The 21,861-nt window shown below is 39.1% G+C and overlaps 4 protein-coding genes and 1 pseudogene across 13 annotated transcripts; 2 read left to right on the top strand and 3 right to left on the bottom strand.

Moving 5' to 3' along the window:
* The first annotated feature begins 945 nt into the window (after nt 1–945).
* LOC149381393 (alkaline/neutral invertase A, mitochondrial-like) lies at nt 946–4,691 on the top strand. The gene is made up of 6 exons (XM_089601173.1): nt 946–1,955; nt 2,427–2,586; nt 2,737–2,948; nt 3,075–3,568; nt 3,655–3,703; nt 4,048–4,691. The coding sequence occupies exons 1-6, from the start codon at nt 1,206–1,208 to the stop codon at nt 4,372–4,374; spliced, it is 1,992 nt and encodes a 663-aa protein (XP_089457299.1). The 5' UTR covers nt 946–1,205; the 3' UTR covers nt 4,375–4,691.
* Nucleotides 4,692–4,832: 141 nt separating this feature from the next.
* Nucleotides 4,833–7,471, bottom strand: LOC149381392 (protein RTF1 homolog). Of its 4 annotated transcripts, XM_089601175.1 has the most exons (3): nt 6,955–7,471; nt 6,733–6,799; nt 4,833–6,631 (listed from the first exon to the last, which is right to left on the bottom strand). In XM_089601175.1, the coding sequence occupies exons 2-3, from the start codon at nt 6,791–6,793 to the stop codon at nt 4,986–4,988; spliced, it is 1,707 nt and encodes a 568-aa protein (XP_089457301.1). In that variant the 5' UTR covers nt 6,794–6,799; nt 6,955–7,471; the 3' UTR covers nt 4,833–4,985. The 4 variants fall into 4 exon arrangements, with proteins under 4 accessions (XP_089457301.1, XP_089457300.1, XP_089457302.1 ...); XM_089601174.1 differs by having other exon boundaries at nt 6,733–7,471; XM_089601176.1 differs by lacking the exon at nt 6,733–6,799 and having other exon boundaries at nt 4,833–6,673.
* A 4,615-nt stretch (nt 7,472–12,086) lies between these two features.
* On the bottom strand, nt 12,087–16,431 carry LOC149381390 (pentatricopeptide repeat-containing protein At1g31430 pseudogene; annotated as a pseudogene). 5 transcript variants are annotated; one of them, XR_016301957.1, is made up of 3 exons: nt 16,326–16,431; nt 13,157–15,908; nt 12,087–12,952 (listed from the first exon to the last, which is right to left on the bottom strand). The product of XR_016301957.1 is annotated as a pentatricopeptide repeat-containing protein At1g31430 pseudogene, transcript variant X2 (transcript). The 5 variants fall into 5 exon arrangements; XR_016301959.1 differs by lacking the exon at nt 16,326–16,431 and having other exon boundaries at nt 13,157–13,334; nt 13,539–15,981; XR_016301960.1 differs by lacking the exon at nt 16,326–16,431 and having other exon boundaries at nt 13,157–13,334; nt 13,583–15,981.
* LOC149381391 (rhodanese-like domain protein) lies at nt 12,279–13,596 on the bottom strand. The gene is made up of 2 exons (XM_089601344.1): nt 13,583–13,596; nt 12,279–12,879 (listed from the first exon to the last, which is right to left on the bottom strand). Exons 1-2 carry the CDS (start codon nt 13,594–13,596, stop codon nt 12,279–12,281), a joined length of 615 nt encoding a protein of 204 aa, XP_089457470.1.
* A 2,854-nt stretch (nt 16,432–19,285) lies between the features above and the next one.
* Nucleotides 19,286–21,674, top strand: LOC149381389 (agenet domain-containing protein). Of its 2 annotated transcripts, XM_089600901.1 has the most exons (3): nt 19,286–19,829; nt 20,278–20,700; nt 21,372–21,674. In XM_089600901.1, the coding sequence occupies exons 1-3, from the start codon at nt 19,359–19,361 to the stop codon at nt 21,384–21,386; spliced, it is 909 nt and encodes a 302-aa protein (XP_089457027.1). In that variant the 5' UTR covers nt 19,286–19,358; the 3' UTR covers nt 21,387–21,674. The 2 variants fall into 2 exon arrangements, with proteins under 2 accessions (XP_089457027.1, XP_089457028.1); XM_089600902.1 differs by lacking the exon at nt 21,372–21,674 and having other exon boundaries at nt 20,278–20,712.
* The last annotated feature ends 187 nt before the right edge of the window (nt 21,675–21,861 follow it).

Below are 21,861 nucleotides of genomic sequence, written 5' to 3'. Positions count from 1 at the left end.
TATTGAAAAGACGTAAAACGCGCATTTGGAGTCTCCAAGAACGGTTTGTAATTGTGGGGGGACCATCAAGATTTTGGAGAAAATATGTCTTAAAAGATATAATGACTACATGAATTATGCATAACATGATAATAGATGATGAGTGTGATCTTAGCGTGCCCATTGAAATTAACAGAGAAACGCAACCATTGGGTGTTGAATAATTAGCGGAGAATGGTGACACACGATTTCAAGAGTTTTTCACTCGCTACACAAAAATAAGAGACAGAGATGCACATATTGCGCTTCGAAATGCATTGTTCGATCATTTGTGGGAGGAATATTCTAATTCGGATGTGTAATTGTACTTTTATTTTATTTTATGTTATTTGTTTTGAATTGTATTTTTTTTTTTTATAAATATTAAGTTTAGTTTGTGTTAATTTGTATTTTGAATTATTTTATGGAGTAACATTTTATTATTAAATAATGAATAAGTGGTATAATTGAAAGATATTACATAAATATAAGGGTATAGAAGTAAATAAGAGAAATTTGAATATAAAATTAATATTTTAATTTGGTGTAAAAAATAGAGTTCGATTGAAGATGAGATAGTGTTTGATGTGATATATACTGTAAAATAGAGTAAAAAAATAGTGTAATCGGGTGGAATTGATCTTAGGCTTGAAAGTAACATTTGAAAATTTTTTTTCCTATTTGGCAACTAGAAAGAAAATTGTAAATTTGTATAACTGAAATTATATCTTGCACGTCAAACTCATGTCCAATCTTCAAACGGATATTTTGTAACGTGTTGTTGACCACTTGAAACCTTCATTTTCGACGCTGATAAAAATAAATTAGGAAATCATGATATTTGAAATTCTAAAAAAGCCCTTGACCTCTTTTTTCACCACCACCGCCATTATAAAAGGGAACCTCCGAACTTGTCGAGCTATTGTTTGCATTCCTAAATTTCAGACACTCCTCTCCTAATTATTTCTAATACCTGTTTAGCCATTAAAGTCCCTCGTCATTTCGATCGGCCTCTCTTTCTTTCTTCTGTAAGTTCAACCATTTCTCGATCGTATTACTCATTAATTACAAGCCTCTGCTGTACGTGTAGGTTTATACAGTTAGATCGTCTTTTTTTTTTTTTTTCAAATTTGAATTTTGTTGACTTTATCAATTCAATCGATCGCTGCTGTTTTTTCTTGGTGGAAATGAATTCCGTTTGTTTTCTTGGACATTCCACAATGAAACCTAGTTGTAAAAACCTATTCAGCTGTCGAAACCCTGCCATTTTGGGTTTCTCTCGGAGAAATCCAACCAAATTATGCCTTATATTTTACCAAGCGTGTCAATTCCACACGAAACCTAGTCGTTCGTCCTCGGGTTTTTGCCGTGTACACGACGAAAAACACAGAGCTTTTTCTGTTCCGAATCCGAGTCTAGGCCAATCTGGGTCTATTAGGGTTGGATCCACAGGTAGAGGCATTTCGGTCATCACAAATGTGGCGTCGAATTATAGAAAAAACCTCTCTACTTCGGTGGAGAGCCGAGTAAGTGATAGCAATTTCGAGAGGATCTATGTCCAAGGCGGTATGAATGTGAAGCCGTTAGTGGTGGAAAGGATCGATGAAGACAAGAGTATCGAGGGAGGTGAAGCTTTGGGTGATGAAAACGGGGTTCTAGAGAGCCGAGAAGAGGCTCCGAGCGAAGCCAACGTAGAGAGTCCGAAGAGAGAGTTTTCGGATATTGAGAACGAGGCTTGGAAGCTATTGGAGAGCGCGGTGGTGAACTATTGTGGGAGCCCCGTGGGAACCGTGGCGGCCAATAATCCGGGTGACAGTACGCCTCTGAACTACGATCAGGTCTTTATTCGAGATTTTGTGCCCTCGGGGCTTGCTTTCTTGCTCAAGGGGGAGGGAGAGATTGTCAGGAACTTTCTTCTTCATACGTTGCAGTTGCAGGTAAATTGCTCGCATCTCTAGTTATATTGTTTTGTATTTTCTTTGGGGTAAATTACAATTTGTGTCTTGTAAGAGAGCATGTGAAGGGTAAGGAATTTTTATGCCTTTTTATTTTCCTTACCATAAGTTGTCAATTATGAAGCAGCCATTTTCTGTGATATTTTCTACTTTAGTGAGATTGCTTAAATTACTTACAAAAGGGGTTAGTTTAATCGTAAGCAGTGTACAGCTCCTAAGAAGGTTGTTGGTATGAAGTTGACTAATGGATAGAAAAGTGACTCGGGTGGTGTTAAATCATTACCAAGGCAAAGTGGTTTAATGAACCTTGTGTAGCGTTTTAGGGACAATGGTCCTATATGCTGGGCTATGGTCTAATTCTGGTCATTTTCAATTTTACCTGGTCCTGATATATCATGTATACATATTTATTTTAATTCCTCAAGTCCTAATAGTTTTGCTTGCTCTCTGCAGAGTTGGGAAAAAACAGTTGACTGCTATAGCCCAGGACAAGGCTTGATGCCCGCAAGTTTTAAAGTTAGAAGTGTACCTCTCGACGGGAATAAGTTTGAAGAGGTTCTCGATCCAGATTTTGGCGAATCTGCTATTGGCCGTGTTGCCCCTGTAGACTCAGGTTCGTGCACCACAACTTCATTACAATATGCCAGAGAAGATATTTTATTTGCGACTTCAATATGATTTGAAGTTAGTTTTCATTTTTCCCACTGATATAATTTCCATTGAACTGTAAGTCTTATCTGTGCATTTTTTCCTTTCTCGACAGGGTTGTGGTGGATAATTCTATTGAGGGCTTATGGAAAGATCACTGGCGACTATAGTTTGCAAGAGAGGGTTGACGTTCAAACAGGATTAAAAATGATCCTGCAATTGTGTTTGACCGATGGTTTTGACATGTTTCCTTCTCTATTAGTCACTGATGGCTCATGCATGATAGACCGGAGAATGGGCATTCATGGCCACCCACTTGAAATCCAAGTGAGTTTTGTTTATTTGACGATGTTATTGCTGCATGGAGAATCTATTAAAAATCAAAGAATTGGTTTTTGAGTACGACTTTTGTTGATAACTCTTGGTCACTTTGTTCATGATAAATTGTCACAGGCGTTATTTTACTCAGCTCTGCGCTGCTCCCGTGAGATGCTTTCTGTGAATGATGGGTCCAAGCATTTGGTTCAGGCTATCAACAACAGGCTCAGCGCTCTGTCATTCCACATCAGAGAGTACTATTGGGTTGACATGAAGAAGATCAACGAGATATATCGATACAAAACCGAAGAGTACTCACTGGATGCAACTAACAAGTTCAACATCTATCCGGAGCAAATTCCTTCGTGGTTGATGGATTGGATCCCGGAGGAAGGCGGGTACATGATCGGAAATCTGCAACCGGCCCACATGGATTTTAGGTTTTTTACACTCGGAAACCTTTGGTCCATTGTTTCTTCTTTGGGTACTCCGAGGCAGAATGAATCTATATTGAATCTGATAGAGGCCAAGTGGGACGATCTTATAGGCAACATGCCACTTAAGATTTGTTATCCAGCATTGGAGTCCGAGGAGTGGCGTATAATAACTGGCAGCGACCCAAAAAATACGTAAGTGTACAGTAGATAATCATGTTCACATCAAGCCCTATGCCTTTGTCAAACACTTCTAAAACATGCTTATTGTCTTTTTACAGCCCTTGGTCGTATCACAATGGTGGTTCTTGGCCAACACTTCTGTGGCAGGTATGATTGGATTTAGGTTTACTATCTACTTATGGCTAAGATTTTGATATGTGTAACAAAAGCATACATGCAATTATCAGTTTTAGGTGTATTAGTGCCCCAGAAATCATCAGTGAGTTTAGGTCTAGAAATAACTCTAACCTCCGAGAGAGTAGCTATCCATTTCTTACAGTTGTATATAACTATTTATGCATAGTTTCCATTTTTATCCGTAGAAACAATGTTAGGGGGGGCGAGAAGCTACAAATCCGATATATGCTTATCAGATGCTATAACAGGGCAGTTTGAGTCAGGTGTTTGTGTAACCTTTAGTTCTAAACGAGCATTAATGTTGTATTTCTCAGTTCACGCTTGCGTGTATCAAGATGGGAAAGCTCGACTTGGCTCGAAAAGCAGTCGCCACGGCCGAGAAGAGGTTGGCGAGCGATGGCTGGCCTGAATATTACGACACCCGAACCGGCAAGTTCATTGGGAAGCAATCTCGGCTATACCAAACATGGACCATCGCCGGGTTCCTCACATCGAAGATGCTCATAGAGAATCCCGAGACGGCCTCCCTTTTGTTCTGGGAGGAGGATTATGAGCTTCTCGAGATCTGTGTCTGTGCCCTCAACAAGACCGGAAGACGAAAGTGTTCCCGAGGAGCTGCCAGGTCTCAGATTCTTGTTTAATTCTTACAAAGACCGGTCTCTTTTTTGGTGTTCTACTACTTTTTAAGGGAAGAATACCTTCATTCATCATACTGTACAGCAGTTACCACAAGTTTCAGAGTTTTAGCTTCTAAAACTACTAAAACACATTTTATACACTTCTTTTTACAAGTTGTATTGTTACAGACGTCTCTTTTACATGTTCTGTAACAGCTTAAATCTTTTCAGCTATCCCATCAATTCAGTTGATCTGTACTGGCTGATTAGAGTGTAATAACTTCGGAGCCTGACTCTGTATAATATTATAGCCAAGTAATAAAGCTTCATACTTTCGAGCATATCTTTGTGTTTATAATTTTACATATCATTATCGTATCCTCTATGTTTTTATCGTGTAAAGCTAATAAAACAAGCTTCAAGCAGAAAACTGAAGGTTTGCTTTTCGCATGAACACACAAAGTCATATAGCATTCCTCAAATGGATTTGGTTAAAGAAATATTTTCTTGAACTAAAGCATTTACAATCACAAAGTTAAGATACTAGATGCCCAAAAAAGATGAAGCCTCAAAACAAACTTTTTTTAGACAAACACAGCCTATCATCAAAATCCTAAGCAGTGAGTCAGATGTTTTCAGAGCATCCCTCGCCTCTTCTTGTAATCACTGACAGCCAAAATCTGCGAGCCTTTCTTCCAATGATTCTCCGAGACTCGGCGTCCGATCATCGCTTCAATCCTCTGTTTCCTCGCCAAGTATCCGACTTTCACACCCTGCGGCCCAAACCCATCAATCTTATCCAGCGATATCATAACCTCAACATTCCATATCGCCGCTCCACTCTCTGCCGATTTTCCATCATCGGAATCAGCCTCTGGTTTCGTTCCCTTGTCTTTCTCAGCAACGGCCTCGTTGCCTCTTTCAACGCCCGCCTTGCCTCCGTAGCAGTTTCTCGACCTCGTCCACCTCCTCGAAAATGGGTCGTAACCCACTTCCCCGACTCTCGAACCCCTCAATCTCTCCGAGGAAGCGTTCTTGAGGTTCTCGGCCCTGTTTCTCTTGTTCATCTCGGCAAGCTTCACCGCTTTCGAGTCCCTCTCTTCGGCTCGCCGAGCCTCTTCGAGCTCCGAAAGCCTCGCTCTGATCTGATCCGCCTCCGCTTCGTCGGACCGGCTCTCCGCCGCTTCCAACTTCCTCCGAAGCCGCTCCTTCTCCACCGCCACGTTCACCGGCCCTCGATTCCTCTTCTTCTCCTCCAAAATCTGCTTCACCGCTTTCGAAGAGTACACGAACTTCCCGGCCCTCTCTATGGTCTCTGTCTTTTCCAAAACCCCTCGCCTCGTCGGAGCTCTTCCTCCGCTCCGCTCCACCTCTCTCCCCCACTGCCGGAACTCTTCTTCCGTGGGCTCCGAGTCCGAAACCATGGCCATCTTCCACTTGGCGGCCGAGCTCTCGCTGCCCCAGAAACAGACGAGACATTTGTGGGTTCTCTTCCCCTCGAACGCGTACTCCGACCCGAGGTCCGAAGCGTCGACGCTCGACACTTGGCATAGCCTGTACACGGGTCCGCTCGCCGAAATCCCGATCCCGATCCTCACAAAGCAGCCGACGATCAACTCCTCGAAGAACGGCTCCGTAAACCATTTCCCTAGTTTCGATCTCCGGATCGTGATGCCCTTTACGTCGTCGAAGAAAGGCGGGTCCGGGTCCGACCCAGCGACTCTCTTCTCAACGCCGTTCTCGATCTCCGCTTCATCATCATCGCTCGAGCTTGTCAAAGCCGCCGAACCGGAATGTTTTTTTTCCCAGCCGCTCTTCGAATCCCTCTGCTTGAGCCGCAACCGAGCGAGCACATTGCACCGATCGGCGTTCCTGGCCGAAGATCGCCGCGGCGGAGGATTCACGGGCCTTTTGTCATTTGGCTTCTGTTTCATCTTCTCCCTCAGCCTTTTGTCGTCCCTCTTGGCCGCTCGGTCGGATAAGATGATCTCTCTCTCGAGCTCGGTCATGGCCGCAAGCATTTCTCTGTCGTCGTCGTCCTTGTAGAGGTCGCTTCCAACATCAGAGTCATCCTCTTCTTCTTCTTCTCCAACCTCGGTCAGTTCGTACCGCTTTTTAAAAGGAATCTGAAAAGAAGCTTCCATTGAAGCACCACCATGTTCGTGATCAGAGTTGCTCAACGATTTCTTGCCCGCGTTTGTTCTTCCAGCGGCCTCCAGAAGCAAGTTCTCTAACTCTGCCATTTCTTCCTCTTTTTCTTTTCCTCCAAATCTCCCTGTACCTGATATCACTATTGTTCCTTCAAATATCGATGTTGCACTGACTAAGATATCAAAGAGCAACTCGTGAGTGTGAAACAAAGTTAAGGAGAGAATATAGAACCCTCGATATGACGGTTAGGAGTTGTGAAATCACGGGAAAGCCAAATTCGTTCGTAAGCCATAAAACACTTGGAAGAGTCCAGCGAAACCCATAAATGAAAAAAAAAAAAAAAAAAAAAAAGAGACAAACTTTGGAACGTGAAAAGTCTCAGCTTGTTAAGAAAAAGCTTCAAGGAGCAGCGAGAAAAAGAGAGCGAGTAAGGAAAGCGAAATGTAAGGTTACCTGAGTTTTGGTGGCCGAGAAAAGAGAAATGTCGACCGTGAAAGTTATACTTGAAGAACCCTCGTATTATTTAATTTGTGAAACGGGACTTAATACTTTAGGTTAACCCAAGTTATTCCAGAGATTTATGAAAGTTTAGTTCTTATTAGTTTCAATGAATTCCTAATCAACAATTCCAAACTGCTTCGACCTTCTTAAGAATTAATTTGTTACAATTGATTTAAGTTTCAATCCTAAGAATTTAATGCAATCATTTCTAGCTCAAGGTAAATGGGTTATTGCAATTGGTTCGTTGGTCTCATAAATTGCATAAACTACTAATGAGCTAAAATATAAATAAATTAAAAATCCACACGACACTTATCATTAAGCGCAGGTTAAACTTTTTCGAAATTTACCGAAATATTTTCTTATTTCGAAAACAAAAATAAACTCTTACATAATCAAATAACAAAAGGTGACACTATAAATAATCACACCCTTAACTTAATCGATTTGGAGCCATTTCGAACCTTTTTCTCCACCGATCCATCATGAGAGCTCATCGCCAAAGTGTATAGAGAGTAACAGAGAAATAGAGTTTCTGTGACAACGTAATAGAAGTAGTGCGAATGCGAGTGTTTCTTCGACAATTTAAATAGAGTGTATGTGTGTGTGTGAGAGAGATTTTTTTTTACCGAGGGGGTGATAATAAAGAGAGAAAATTACCTTGTTGCTTTCTCTGAAGGAGTACGTCGTGGAGTGAAAAATGTCTGTTGCTAATTCATGCTATGAAGAAACCTAGTCTAACAAATTAATACTTATAAATGTGATATGACAAAACCCACTGAAAAGATTCTGTCGCAAACTTTTAGCCAGGTACTCAATCTCCAATTCCATCCGAGTTTAATAAATAAATGGTTATAATAATTATGTAATATGGTCTAACATTTTTTTGGGAATGAGTTTTAAGCCATATATACCAAAAGTATGAATGCATTTAAATCGACTACTAAGATTGAAGTTGTCCTCAAAGTTGTAAGATTAAGATCTTTAGTATCCTTCAAAAATAGGTTACAAAAAAAAAAAACAAAAAAAAAAAGTCATATATTTAGCGTAGATTTAATATACTGAAATTCCGACCAAACTCCGCATTTGAAGCCACTTCTCGGTAAAATCGTTTCTTCTCATTAGGGTTTGTGATCCTTGATGCCGATTTTTTTAACCAAGGCAAACATTTTAAATAGTAAATAAAATAATGTAACAATTTCATTGGCTAATTTAATAATGTTATAAGATAAGATTGTATTTTTTTTTAAATGGCAACATGGATTGAGTTTTAGTTTCATAGAGGCATTATCAAATCACCAATATACTACTACTTTTATGGAGTAAACTATGCTAAATGTATAGCGAATAAAATAATTTAATTGCAGACTACTTCATTGTATACTTAATTAAAATAATAATTTAGCGAATAAATATAAAAGTCACAGCTAAATAAGAACATAAATAAGTAGGTCAATTCCATAATAACTGAGCAAACAATAAATTGCTTAAAAAGAAAAATTCATTTGAGACTTTCATCAAACACATAGTATGCATTAAAAGATTAGAGAACTCTAATAATAAAAATACAAAATGGGCAATGGAATCATATATTAAAGATTTACCTTGTTAATGATAAACAAGAAAAGAGAAGAGTTGAAATGAGAAACTAGAAGAAAAAAAAGTGTATGGTTGCTATTTGGAGTTTTTTTAACATTGAAGATAAATGAAGACTTGTTAATGAATATTTTTTGGACTTTTCTCTTAAAACGCTGCTGTTTGTATTAGAAAAAATAAAAAGCAAATTTTCGTCCAGCCTGGGATTCGAACTTGGGACATCCAACTATTTCCTTAACCTTTGACCATTTGAGCTGCAACAACTTTGTGACAATGTTAGTGTACCTATTATATTTAATAATATGTATTATTTAATTTTTTTAATGATTATAATCAAGCCTATTAATTTTTTTTGTCCCGAGCCAGTGGGGACCCGTGCACCCGCTGGTCCCCACGTAGCTCCGCCCTTGCCGGTAACTGAATCGATTTGGAGCCATTTCAAACCTTCTTCTCCACCACGAGAGCCCATCGCCAAAGTGTATAGAGAGTAAGAGAGAAAGAGAGTTTCTTTGGCAACGCAATAGAAGTAGTGTGAATGAGAGAGTGTTTCTTCGGGAATTTAAATTGAGTGTATGTGTGTGTGTGAGAGAGATTTTTTTTTTTACCGAGGGGGTTATAATAAAGAGAGAAAATTATCTTGTTGCTTTCTCTGAAGGAGTACGTCGTGGAGTGAAAAGTGTCTGTTGCTAATTCATGCTATGAAGAAACCTAGCCTAACAAATTAATACTTATAAATGTGATATGACAAACCCACTGAAAAGATTCTGTCGCAAACCTTTAGCCAGGTACTCAATCTCCAATTCCATCTGAGTTTAATAAATAAATGGTTATAATAATTATGTAATATGGTCTAACATTTTTTGGGAATGAGTTTTAAGCCATATATACCAAAAGTATGAATGCATTTAAATCGACTACTAAGATTGAAGTTGTCCTCAAAGTTGTAAGATTAAGATCTTTAGTATCCTTCAAAAATAGGTTTACAAAAAAAAAAAAAAAAAGAAAAAAAAAAGTCATATATTTAGCGTAGATTTAATATACTGAAATTCCGACCAAACTCCGCAATTGAAGCCACTTCATCGGTAAAATCGTTTCTTCTCATTAGGGTTTGTGATCCTTGATGCCGATTTTTTTAACCAAGGCAAACATTTTAAATAGTAAATAAAATAATGTAACAATTTCATTGGCTAATTTAATAATGTTATAAGATAAGATTGTATTTTTTTTTAAATGGCAACATGGATTGAGTTTTAGTTTCATAGAGGCATTATCAAATCACCAATATACTACTACTTTTATGGAGTAAACTATGCTAAATGTATAACGAATAAAATAATTTAATTGCAGACTACTTCATTATATATTTAATTAAAATAATAATTTAGCGAATAAATATATAAAAGTCACAGCTAAATAAGAACATAAACAAGTAGGTCAATTCCATAATAACTGAGCAAACAATAAATTGCTTAAAAAGAAAAATTCATTTGGGACTTTCATCAAACACATAGTATGCATTAAAAGATTAGAGAACTCTAATAATAAAAATACAAAATGAGCAATGGAATCATATATTAAACATTTACATTGTTAATGATAAACAAGAAAGGAGAATAGTTGAAGATGAAAGAAGACTTGTTAATGAATATTTTTTTGGAGTTTTCTCTTAAAAACGCTGCTGTTTGTATTAGAAAAAATAAAAAACAAATTTTCGTCCAGCCTGGGATTCGAACTTTGGACACTGCCAACTATTCCCTTAAACTTTGACCATTTGAACTGCAACAACTTTGTGACAGTATTAGTGTACCTATTATATTTAATAATATGTATTATTTAATTTTTTAATAATTATAATCAAGCCTATTAATTTTTTTTTTCTCCCGAGCCAGTGGGGACCCGTGCACCCGCTGGTCCCCATGTAGCTCCGCTCCTGCCCGTAATAATTATAATTAAGCCTATTAATTTATAGAGAGTAAGAGAGAAAGAAAGTTTATTTGACAACGCAATAGAAGTAGCGTGAATGAGAGAGTGTTTCTTCGGCAACCCAAAGAATTCAAATAGAGAGTTGTCTTAGGCTTCAAATATATATATAGAATGTGTTTGAACGTGGTCCTTCTTCCTTGCTATCTTCAAGGAAATTATTTCTTAGGTAGGTTGAAATTTTATGTGATATATGCATATAATATTAATTATATCTTTTGAAGACCAATTTACACCGTATAAAATTTGTCTTGAATCCGTCAACTTCACGCGCACGTCTTTTGTGAGAGCTTAGCTTTGTTAAGAAAACTGAATATAATGTGCAGAATGTAAATGAGAATTAAGAAAAGCAACAACAGATCAAAAAATATAATTATATGTTTCTTTTTTCCTGAATTTCATGAAACTTGAACAAAACGAGTAACTATTTTTTTTTATTATATAAATTGTGGAATATTGAGTTGCCTCATTTGGAGTATATTATAAGAGTTGAAATTTCCGTGAGACTGTTTTGTTAATTATGCCTGACGGAGAGCCTTTTTTTTTTTTTTTTTTTTTTTTTTTTTTTTTTTTTTTTTGCTCGGATGCCTGAAGGAGAGCTTGTTTCCATTTGTACTCGTTTCTAATTTTATTTATTTTAGAAATGAATATCGTTGAATCATGAAATGAGTGTCATTTAAAATTGTAGTGGGAACTTATACCTGAGAATTGATATTATAAATGATTCCAGAATAAATAATAATTTACTTTGCCCTTAAAGTAAAAAGGCAGCAAAGCGAATAGGAGAAAATAGGAGACAATTTCCCTTGTTCTCCTCGAACCACAATATTCAAATTCATTGACTCACACCTGTCCAGCAAGTATAAGTCAACTATGTGTCCGTGACTATAATATATTATAATTTGAAAGTTTCTACTTTTTCACCAGTTATTAAATTTCACGATTGTATAATAGATGTCCAGAAAAACAGATTAAATATCGCAGGGACCTTCAGCCAAATATGATTGAATTGAACCTTATAACACTGTGGTGCATGATAATAAATATAATAATTTTAAAATGTAACACAGCAAGAATTAACTCGAGGTTTATTACACAAAGGCATAGATTTGCCTATCACGTGTTAAGCTTCGTATTAGACTAAAAATAAACAGTTCGTAAGATTTATAAATGTGATTAAGAACTTTAAATAGAAAGTAGGCTTCATGGAAGAATACAAGGATTTGAAGTAATTTCCAACATTATGCAAATTCCATCATTGTTATTTGTTAATTCGTTACCTTGCTTGTTAACTATCATCCCTTCGCAGATTCACATTTGCAAGAGATATGGTTATCATTTACCGGTCTATAAATAAAATCTCGATTCAAGATAGCTTATTCCAAATAAATAACGCACTTGTGCATTTATAACAAATAAAAAATTAATAATAAAACAAAACAAAATTAAGTGCTAATAGAAAGAGAAGAAAAAAAAAATCGAAACTAAAACAATTCTATTCTGTTTCTAGTAATTTTACCCCATTCATACGACGTTACACTTCTTATAACTAAATCCAAGGAATGACAAAATTTGTTCTAAATTATGAAAAGGAGACCTGGTGTCTAATGAACTCAACTTTTACGATTTAAGAAATTTATAAACTAAGGTTCACAGGCTCTCTCTATTAAAGAAAACGGTGAAGAAAATCTCTTATCTGGTCAATGTACGTGTATTCGAACCGAGCAATTATCGTTGAACAGCGAAGCCAGTTCAATACTCTCTCGGTTCACAATCTGCCTGTCGTTACCATGCTCGCTGCCAAATATGTGTAGCGACGGGCATCCAATCAAACCGTCACGGAGCTCCGGTAATTCCAGAGCGAACCCGGAACACAAAATAGCAAATCTGAAATCCACTTGACCCTTCAGAGTCCCTAATCGAGCACACACCGCGGAAGCCATTGCAGCTCCCTGTGAGAATCCCAAGACTCCGTCGAACGGACCTTGTTGAGAAAACACACCTTTCAAGTACGCCAGAGATTCTTCAAACCCGTCAGTCTGGGTCCAGTACTGAGAGGCGTCGAAGGGACGGTCGGCGATTTTCCAGCCCGTTTCACTGTTTGGGCCGAGATTCGAGCCCACTAACCACGCAAACTTTTTCTTGCATTGCTGAGGTGGCGGAGGAGGAGGTCCTTCTTGTGATGTATGATTGGTTGGACTCGGGTGGTAAATAAATGATAGTTCATGCGGTGCATCGACGAAGATAAATTCAGCTATGTTCTTGAGTTTCTTGGCCAACGATGCGGTTCTGCCTTTGAAACTAGACGTGTTTTGTCAAAACCCGTGCAAGCACTAAATTCTGAGTTTCTTCTGATGTCCGATTCCTGTGGCTGCTACAAGGCCAGAGTACATTGAAAAAAATGAGAAACTCGGGAAATTTAAATATAATCTCCAACTCTTAAAGTGGAGTATGTAATTTCTTTGTTTTTCTGGTATTGTGACCAAAATTACTGAGAAATAGTACTAAAAGGATAAATAAACAGAAGCTGCTTAAGAGCTTACAAGAAAGAACAAATACTTGCAGATACAGATCTTACCCTGTCTCTGAGTCTGACGTATTTGAGATACCAGTTTTGTATCTGGGGTGATATTTGTGACATCCCTTTGAGCTGAATTTTCATTTGAACTGCAGTTTTTTTTTACTGATTTTATAGACCCTTCATCCTTGAAATGTTTCTTGCATAACTCACAGACAGCAAATGGTTAGCTCTTCTCCTGCGGGCATATGTGAAAAACAATCCATGCAAGACCATATCACATATACCAGCAAACTAAATCAATATATGCCTATTCCTTTGAACACCAAACACCTCTTCACAGTCAAGTATCAACTCGCTGACTCACCACAAGATTTCTCATTCATAATTTTGTTAATCCCTCATCCTTTTCACAAGTTGAGTATAAAAATGATGTACTTACAATGAATTAACGAGCTCTATGTTGCAATTCTCTGTGCCAATTACCTTAGCGAAACCATCTTTAAAAAACCGGATTGGATTTTCACGCGTGTCTTTACGATCTCGACCCAAAATGTCTGCTGAGTTATTGTGCGTACGCGTGACTGTCATGCTTTCGCGTTAATAATCAACGGCAAAGTAACAAGATCCGAAAACAATCACGAGATCGTCATGACAAGCCTCCGTCACCTTCGTCATCGATCGCCGGAATGGATTGCGCTACGTCCCGGGACCTTGACGACCCCACGATCGACCATCGTTCCTCTGACGCCCTCGGCGCCGCTCCAATTCCCCGTCGAGGCGTAGATATTGGACAGCATAACGTGGAAGCCGTCGTGGTCGGGGCTGAGCTCCACGAGCCTCCTCCCGATTCGCTCCCCCATCTCGTGGGCCCCGTGCTTCTTGCACGCCCCGAGAAGGGCTCCCCAGGTGGCCGCGTCTGGAGCCACGGGCATGGCCTCGATGAGCCGCTCCGCTTCGCCCATCAAGCCGGCCCGCCCAAGAAGATCAACCATGCACCCGAAATGCCTGACGTTGGGCTCGATTCCATGATCCCGACCCATCGACTCGAAGTGGGCCCGCCCCTCCTCCACCAAACCCATGTGCCGGCACGCCCCCAAGACCGCCACGAAAGTGACCTCGTTCGGCTTCACGCCATGAGATTTCATTTCCGAGAAGATCTCCAACGACTCTTCGACCATCCCGTTCGTCGCAAGTCCGACGATGAGGGCGTTCCACGAAGAGACGCCTTTCTCCTCCATCATGTGGAATACTTCCAAGGCGCTCTCTATGCACCCGCATTTCGCGTACATGTCTATCAGGGTCGTACCGAGGATCGCGTTGACTTTTAGGTGGTTGTTATTTATGTACGCGTGGACCCATTTGCCTTTGTCGAGATCGGCTAAATGGGCGCAAGCCGAGACCACGCTCACCAGTGTGGTCTCGTCGGGGCTTATTCGCAATCGAAGCATCTCGTTGAATAGCTCAAGGGTCTCGGAGAAGAGATTTTGCTGGGCGTGGCCCGATATCATCGCGCTCCACGAGACGAGATCTTTCTCTGGCATGGAGTCGAATAACGTCTTGGCTTCATTGACCAATCCGGATCTCAAGTACGCCGAGAGCATCGAGTTCCAAGTTATTTGGTTCAAACTGTGGGCGGAACTGAACAAGGTCTCGGCGGCTCTTAGCTCCCCGAAGCTCGAGTAAGCGTGAATCAAAGCATTGTGAAGGTTTATATAACTCTCGATTCCGATTTTCAACACCAAGCAATGGACCGATTTTCCGGTCTGAGAAGCTAGAATTCTAGCGCAAACGGAGAGCATGGTTATTACCACGACTTCGTCTAATTGTATCCCGTTATTCATCATTTTCACAAACAGCGACAAAGCCTCATTGTACATCCCGTTCTGTTCAAAACACGAAATCAAAGCGCTCCATGAAACCATGTCTCTCTCGGGCATTTCGTCGAACAGTTTACACGCCTCAGCTGTCTGACCTGTCTTGCCAAACAACCCGATAATCGAATTCGACGCAATCGTATTCTTCCTCGGCATTCGATCGTAAATTCCCTTTGCTTCCTCTACTTCCTCCATCTGAACGTAGCCAGCTAAAATCGAGTTCCACGTCACCGCATCCAAGCAAGGACTTACATCAAACAGTTTCCGTGCATAAACCATGTTCCCACACACAGCGTACATGTTGATCAATGTGTTCTGAACATAAACATCCGAATCGAAACCCATCTTGAAAACATGGCAATGAACCTGTTTCCCATCAGTTTGAGAAGACCGCAAAGCGCAAGACTGAACCAAAACAGGGTAAGTGTAGTTATCAGGACAAAACCCTTCCTCCAACATGAGCTTGTAGAGAACCAGAGCCTCTCGAGGGCATTTTCTCTGCACACAAGACCTCATCAGAGTGTTCCAAATGAAGCCATTGGGGTTTTCGATGAGAGAAAACACACGAAACGAGCAATCGAGGCCAAGGAAGCGAAATTCGGTGGAGGATTTGAGAATTCTGCTGGCGGCGAATGTGTCTCTGACGAAGCCCGTGAGGATTGCGTGAGAGAGTATTTGGTTGAAGTGGAATAGGGTTTGGCATCGCTTCAGGTGGGTCTCTAGGATCGGAAGGCTTATGGTTATGGTTGGTCTGACGAGTGTGGACTTGATCGCAGCTGAAGAAGAAAAGTGTTTGAGTCGGACAAGTTTCATGAGCGTCGTCGACCCTGGATTCTTCGGCCAATACCTAAAACAGGAGTTCGTCGCGTTCCAAACGCCGCGATGAAGTGAGAGGGATCACGAGCAACAATGGTCTGGTCTCGTTTGAAATTTTCCTACAGATGACTCGTTGTGAGTTCATGATTTCGAATGTCGTTTAAATCGCGTGAACGGTGGGCAGAAATACTGAGTTCATGATTTCGAAACTAAAATGTCCATTGGGAAAATAGTCTTTGACAGCTAAATAACCAATATTTATTAAATCTTAATCATTTTCATATAGACATAAACCTTATATATATAGTCACCTCCATATATTCGGCCACATCATTATTTACGGTTATTTATCTAAGATTTATCAAACGTTGACTATTTAGCAATGTCAAATGTTTAAATTGGTTATTTTCCTAATTTTTTTAAAAGAAAATCCAATTCAATTCGATAAACCCCAATTTGGAATTGATTTAAATGCCAAACACTAGTAATTCCGATAATTTCAGAGAATAGAGGAGAGAATAATTTCGGGAATTAACTTGGATAACTCCAGCGAGACTCCCGCGCAATTCCGACGATAATTAACTCCACTCGCGCGCAACTCCGGCGAACCTCCACTCGTCAGACCGTTGACGTGGCTCCTTTGGTCTTTGTTGTCCGCGTTGACGTGGAGTCCGGCTCTGTTTCTGCACGGGAGAGGAGTAATTTTCAGTTTTAGATTTAATTTTCGCTAGTTTTTGTTTTTGTTTAGATGTTTATGCTGTTTTAGTGGTCTGGATACTTGTTTAGTTTCTGATTTTGTTCAGGTATTAGTTTCACCATGTGGCTGATTTTTAGTTTTCCAAGTCGTGGTAGTTCGGTAGTTTTGAGTTAGACAATGTGGAATTCGTTTTTCTTAAAAAAATAAAAATAAATAAAAGTTTGTGGTAGAGTTATTCTCTGTCTAGTCTCTTGTTTGTGCTTCGAGAGCTCGAGGTAGGCGATGATTTTGAAGAGTGTTTTTGTTTGCTCAAGGAATTACAAAAGATTTTTTGTTGAAGAAAATTGAGAAAGTTCGTTGTCGAGATTGTAATTTCGGTTAAAATAGACTCTTATTTCTTTTGATTGTTTTGTCCGTCTTCTTCTTCTCATTCACAGTTTAAGATAGTTATTACTTATTTGACGGTCCGGCTTCTGCCCAGGATCGTTGTATGGCTTTAGCCTATTCTAACTGTTAATGAGAATATCCATTTGAAAAAAAAAAAATTGAGGAACCCTCGTATTATTTGATTTGTGAAACTTAATACTTTAAGTTATGCATTTTATTCTAAATAATTATTTAACTTTTTTATTTTTTTTACGGAAGATAATTATGAAACTTTAGTCCTCACAAGTTTCAATTAATTCTTAGTCAACAATTCTAAACAATTTCGACCTTCCAATTAATTTGTTTATACATAATTGATTAAGTTTTTTTTACCCTCCAATTAATTAAGTTTCAATTCTAAGAATCTAATGCAATCATTTCTAGCTTAATGCAAATGGGTCTCAGCAATTGGTTCGATGGTTGACGTCTGTATGCTTTTTTAAATAATTTGTTCTCCATAAATTACAAGAAAAAAAGAAATATACTAATGAGCCAAATTATATATAAATTATAATTCCATACGACACTTAGCATCACTAAATTGACTAGACAAGTTAAAAATGGAGTTGTCAAAGAAAGGTCAAGACACAAGCACAAGATAAAATTTACTCGGAATTTGTCGAAGAGTCTCACTGTCTCAAAACGGAGACACACTTCAACGTAATTAAAGATGAAACCATAGATAGTCACTCAAACAACAAGAAGATTCGAAACTTACATTATTATATCTGACGGACACAAAAACAAAGCAAACGATGGTAATTTGCGATGACTTCACGACGAAATGACCGCAAAAACGTTGATTTTGCACATTATCTGTCGAAATCACAGTGGTGTGTCGCTGTTCTTCATCAAATGACAAGACTGGACGAAACGACACTGATTTATTGACGACAAAATGACACCATTTCGGCGAAATTTTGTGGCGACACGACCAATGTGACACATTTGTGTTGGGCAAGTTTCATGAGCGTCGTTGACCGTGGTCCGATCTTTGAATTTTGATTTTTGGTGTTAATGTCATTTCCGAGCCTCAACAACGCGAGTGTGGACTTGATTGTGACTGGAGCAGAAAAGTGTTTGAGTCGGGCAAGTTTCATGAGCGTCGTTGACCGTGGATTATTTGGCCAAGACCTAAGACAGATTTCGTTGCATTCCAAACGCCGCGACGACGTGAAAAAGGATTGAGGCACACAGAGAAATCACGAGCAACAATGCTCTGCTGGTCTTGCTGAAAATTTTCTACAGATTATTCGTTGTTGTCTCAATGTCGTTTTTACTACAATGTTGCTTGAAAAAAATGGCACTCTTTATAATTTCACATTTTATAGGTTTTTATGTTGTTGTTCTTCTTGTACATACATCTATTCTAGTTATCATACAAGTATTTCGGCTGATGCGAGTTTGTATGAGGAATAGGGGCACTTTTTCATCTTCGTCACACCGGTATTGGGGGCAGAGAAGTTTTAATGAAGTCTCCGTTTGTTTTTTAAGAAATAAAATTATCATAGAAGATTAAATCAAGTATAATATGTTATGCCCGTCCTTAGCAAAAGTAAACTTTCTCTGATATCCTATTCTTTGTCAATTTGTATAACCTAAAATACAAGTATCAGCATAACTCCATCGTCGATTTTTAGATGCCAATCGTTGTAGTTTCTTTGTCGTAAAAGTGGTCTCTGATTATAACTTTTTCATCATCGCTGGATCTTCTAGTCTTGATAGGCATCCCGTTGTGAAGAATCGACATATTGCATCCTATCCAAACTATGTCATTGATCTCCGGATGCCGATTCCCGTTGATTTTTTCAATCGCGCAGAGCATCATACTATATATAGAATACACATGTGATCTTCGATCAAAAATCCATCTCCGAGCTCTGGATGTCGATCATTGCGAAATTCTCCGATCCTATCAAGCTTCACATTGTAGAGAATCGCCACATGATCTTCGATCATTCTAGTCTCTTCGGCGGTGAGTAACTTTGTTAAAAAAAATGGGTTTTACCAGTCTCACTGCCATCTAGAATTTCATCAATGGGAAGCCTCGCTCTCATGTCGTTGTTCGAAGATGAAAAATATACGTGGTTGTGAGTCAAAATATCATGAATAGTTTAGGTTTGTTTTAAATTTTGGTCATATTTTTTAATTAAATAATGTTATCCATAATTTTTATTTTCACTTAATAAAATGACTACTCACCCATAAATCTCAAATAAGAATAAGTGAGATATACAAAATAAATAAATAAATAATAAAATTAATAAAGTAGCTCGGTAATTTCCAATAATATATTATAAAAAAAAATTCCAATAATATATGAATAAATAAACAAAAAAAAAAAAACCAAAAACCCAAATAAAGTGAGTCATCAGTCACTGTCCTTTAGCCCCTCTCTCTCTCTCTCTAAAACCCACCACCAGCAGTGTCACCGGAGCGGAGCAAAATGGCGGCGAAAGCGAAAGGCACATTCAAGTCGGGGTCGACGGTGGAGGTAAGCCCAGAGGAGACGGGTTTTGTGGGATCCTTCTACAGAGCGACAGTGGTGGAGGCTCTCTCCTCTCCGCCGGAGTCGTACCTCGTCCGATACCACACTCTCCTCTCCGACGCCTCTCAGCCCCTCACCGAAGTCGTCTCCGCCGCCCTCCTCCGCCCTCTTCCTCCGCGGCGTCGGAGGACCACTCGCTTCGCCTTGGGCGACGACGTCGACGTCTACAACGACGACGGCTGGTGGTCCGCCGTCGTAACGGCCGACCTCGGCGGAGGAAAGTTCGAGCTCTTCTTCAGGGGCTACAAGGAACAACTCGTCTTCGGAGAAAAAGATTTGAGGCTTCATAGAGACTGGGTCGACGGAGTTTGGGTACCGACATTTGAAGACGACGAAGAGCCCGAACAGGAACAACAAGGAATCTCTCAGGTCTGTGTCTCTATAGATTTCATTGAATCTGGTAATAGCAAAATTTGAATTGTTGGGTGACAAATACTAATGTCATGAAAGCTGCAAAAAAGAGAAAATTGTTGGACCTCTCAAAAGTCCGAAATCTACGTTTGCATTTCCTTTCGTATCACAATAGCAATGCTGAAGTAAGAAAAAAAAATGACCACTTTCGTATTAATCCACGGACAGCTGTAAGTTCGGAACCATACATTTAACTTGATGCTATAATCTGTACTTGAGACGACATTTTATTGGCTTTTTCGGTAAGAATGGTCAAGCTGTTTTCTTCCGATTTTGTTCTATTTTCTTTAGAATCCAAACTAGAATCTCGCAAGCAATATACACTCAAGGATCATTTTTGTTCCTTGAAACTTTTACAAAGAGAATCTAGTTTTCTCGGCTTAAAAGCTCCTCCGATCCGATGCAGAAACTCCAAGACAAGACATTTCGGAAGGGAATGACAGTCGAGGTGAGCAGCGACGAAGAAGGCTTCGAAGGAGCTTGGTTCTCGGCGACCATACTCGAACCCGTGGCGGGAAAGAAGGGAAAGTTTCTGGTGGAGTACCAAACCCTGAGAACGGAGGACGATGAGAGTTTCCTGAGAGAAGAGATCGACGAGGCTCTCATAAGGCATTGCCCGCCGGAGAGCGTCGCCGGAGATTTCGGGCTCCTCGAAGAGGTGGATTGTTTGTACAACGACGGTTGGTGGGTCGGCGTTGTCTCTGCTGTTCTCGGAGACTCAAAATACAAAGTCTACTTCAAGAGCTCCAAAGAGGAAATGGAGTTTCGCCGGTCGGAGATGAGGCTTCATCAGGAATTGATCGACGGAGAATGGGTTGTCGCGTCTCAGGTATTGTTTTAACTGAAAATGTGTGGAAAATAAAATTCCAAGCAACTAACAAGCTTTGCAAATGCGGAGGATTTCGATACTAAAAATTTCCTCGACTTCAAACAGCATAGGTTTTTTTTTTTTTTTTTTTAACTCACATTTTCATCTGAATTTTCATTGTTAAAAAAACCCAGATTTGGGTACGAAACCCTAGAGTCTTTGGACAATTAGTTTTGGTTTTATGTAGAAAGCAATATCCTTTATCTGGAGGTTTCTAAGTTTCAAGTAGCGTTCTTTTGTTTTGTGTTAAAAAACTTTCAAGTCCTCAAAAACATTGTACAAACAGGTTTTCTCTGAAGTCGATAATTGGAAAACTGGGGCAAAGTGTGAATGAGTGTTTAGAAATACATAAGAGAATGATTATTCATTGGATTTCTTTTAATTAAGAAGTTGAGTAGTGGAGTGAGGATTTACTGAAGCTGATACTGCGGACTGATAATCATACTTTGTGTTTGTGTGGTGGTAAGTATAGTGAGAGAAGAAAAATATTGTCATTTAAGTTTGATCCAAAAACTTGACTTTGGCTCCAAGATACATTTAAATCATGAAAGCAAAAGACTAATTGTTTAGGGCAATCTATTGCTCCAATAAATATCTTGATCGTACTTACAACTTGCGTGTGTCCTTTGCAGGCTTTGAAAATGTGAATATCGGACAAAGCAACCTCACATTTTGGAACCCACGAATCTGAGGGAAAAAACGAATATGTCGAGCATTTTTTGCCCTGTATTGTTCATTTTGGGAAGAGAGAACAAATTAAGGTGAAATGTGGATTTCATTTTTTTGTTTGAAAATAGCTAGAAAAATCAAAATCAAAATCAAAGACAAGTCACATGTATTAGGGATTTCTATTCCTTGATTCCTAGGTTTACCTAGTTTTCGCTAAACAAACAGTAATGAGAAAATACTAGCGAACCTGCGGTTCTTTCGTCAAACTTTTCTTTAAACATCAATTTTTTTTTAAACATTTGTGTAGTGTTCTTAAGGCTAAAATATAAATTAGTTAGGTTTTTTATTTTTTTTTGGGAAAATAACACATTTATACCCTGTGTTTTAGTGAAATGTCGAGTTTAACCCTCGGTTTTCAAAAATGTCGAGTTCATACCCTCTGTTTAACTCAAA

This window comes from Urtica dioica, chromosome 11 (genome assembly GCF_054948205.1).
Source record: "Urtica dioica subsp. dioica isolate 48M chromosome 11, U.dioica_male_clone48M_v1_H2, whole genome shotgun sequence".
Lineage (NCBI taxonomy): Eukaryota > Viridiplantae > Streptophyta > Magnoliopsida > Rosales > Urticaceae > Urtica > Urtica dioica.
This window is presented reverse-complemented; position numbering and strand designations above follow the sequence as displayed.

Excerpts from the sequence above, each read along its gene's own strand:
- LOC149381393 (XM_089601173.1), top strand. The coding sequence starts at position 1,206 with ATGAATTCCGTTTGTTTTCTTGGACATTCCACAATGAAACCTAGTTGT. Across the intron at positions 1,956-2,426 it reads TTCATACGTTGCAGTTGCAG|AGTTGGGAAAAAACAGTTGA; the intron begins GTAAATTGCTCG and ends TGCTCTCTGCAG. Across the intron at positions 3,704-4,047 it reads GGCCAACACTTCTGTGGCAG|TTCACGCTTGCGTGTATCAA; the intron begins GTATGATTGGAT and ends TGTATTTCTCAG.
- LOC149381392 (XM_089601174.1), bottom strand. The coding sequence starts at position 6,793 with ATGGCTTACGAACGAATTTGGCTTTCCCGTGATTTCACAACTCCTAAC. Across the intron at positions 6,632-6,732 it reads TCCTAACCGTCATATCGAGG|GTACAGGGAGATTTGGAGGA; the intron begins GTTCTATATTCT and ends TAGTGATATCAG.
- LOC149381389 (XM_089600901.1), top strand. The coding sequence starts at position 19,359 with ATGGCGGCGAAAGCGAAAGGCACATTCAAGTCGGGGTCGACGGTGGAG. Across the intron at positions 19,830-20,277 it reads AACAACAAGGAATCTCTCAG|AAACTCCAAGACAAGACATT; the intron begins GTCTGTGTCTCT and ends GATCCGATGCAG.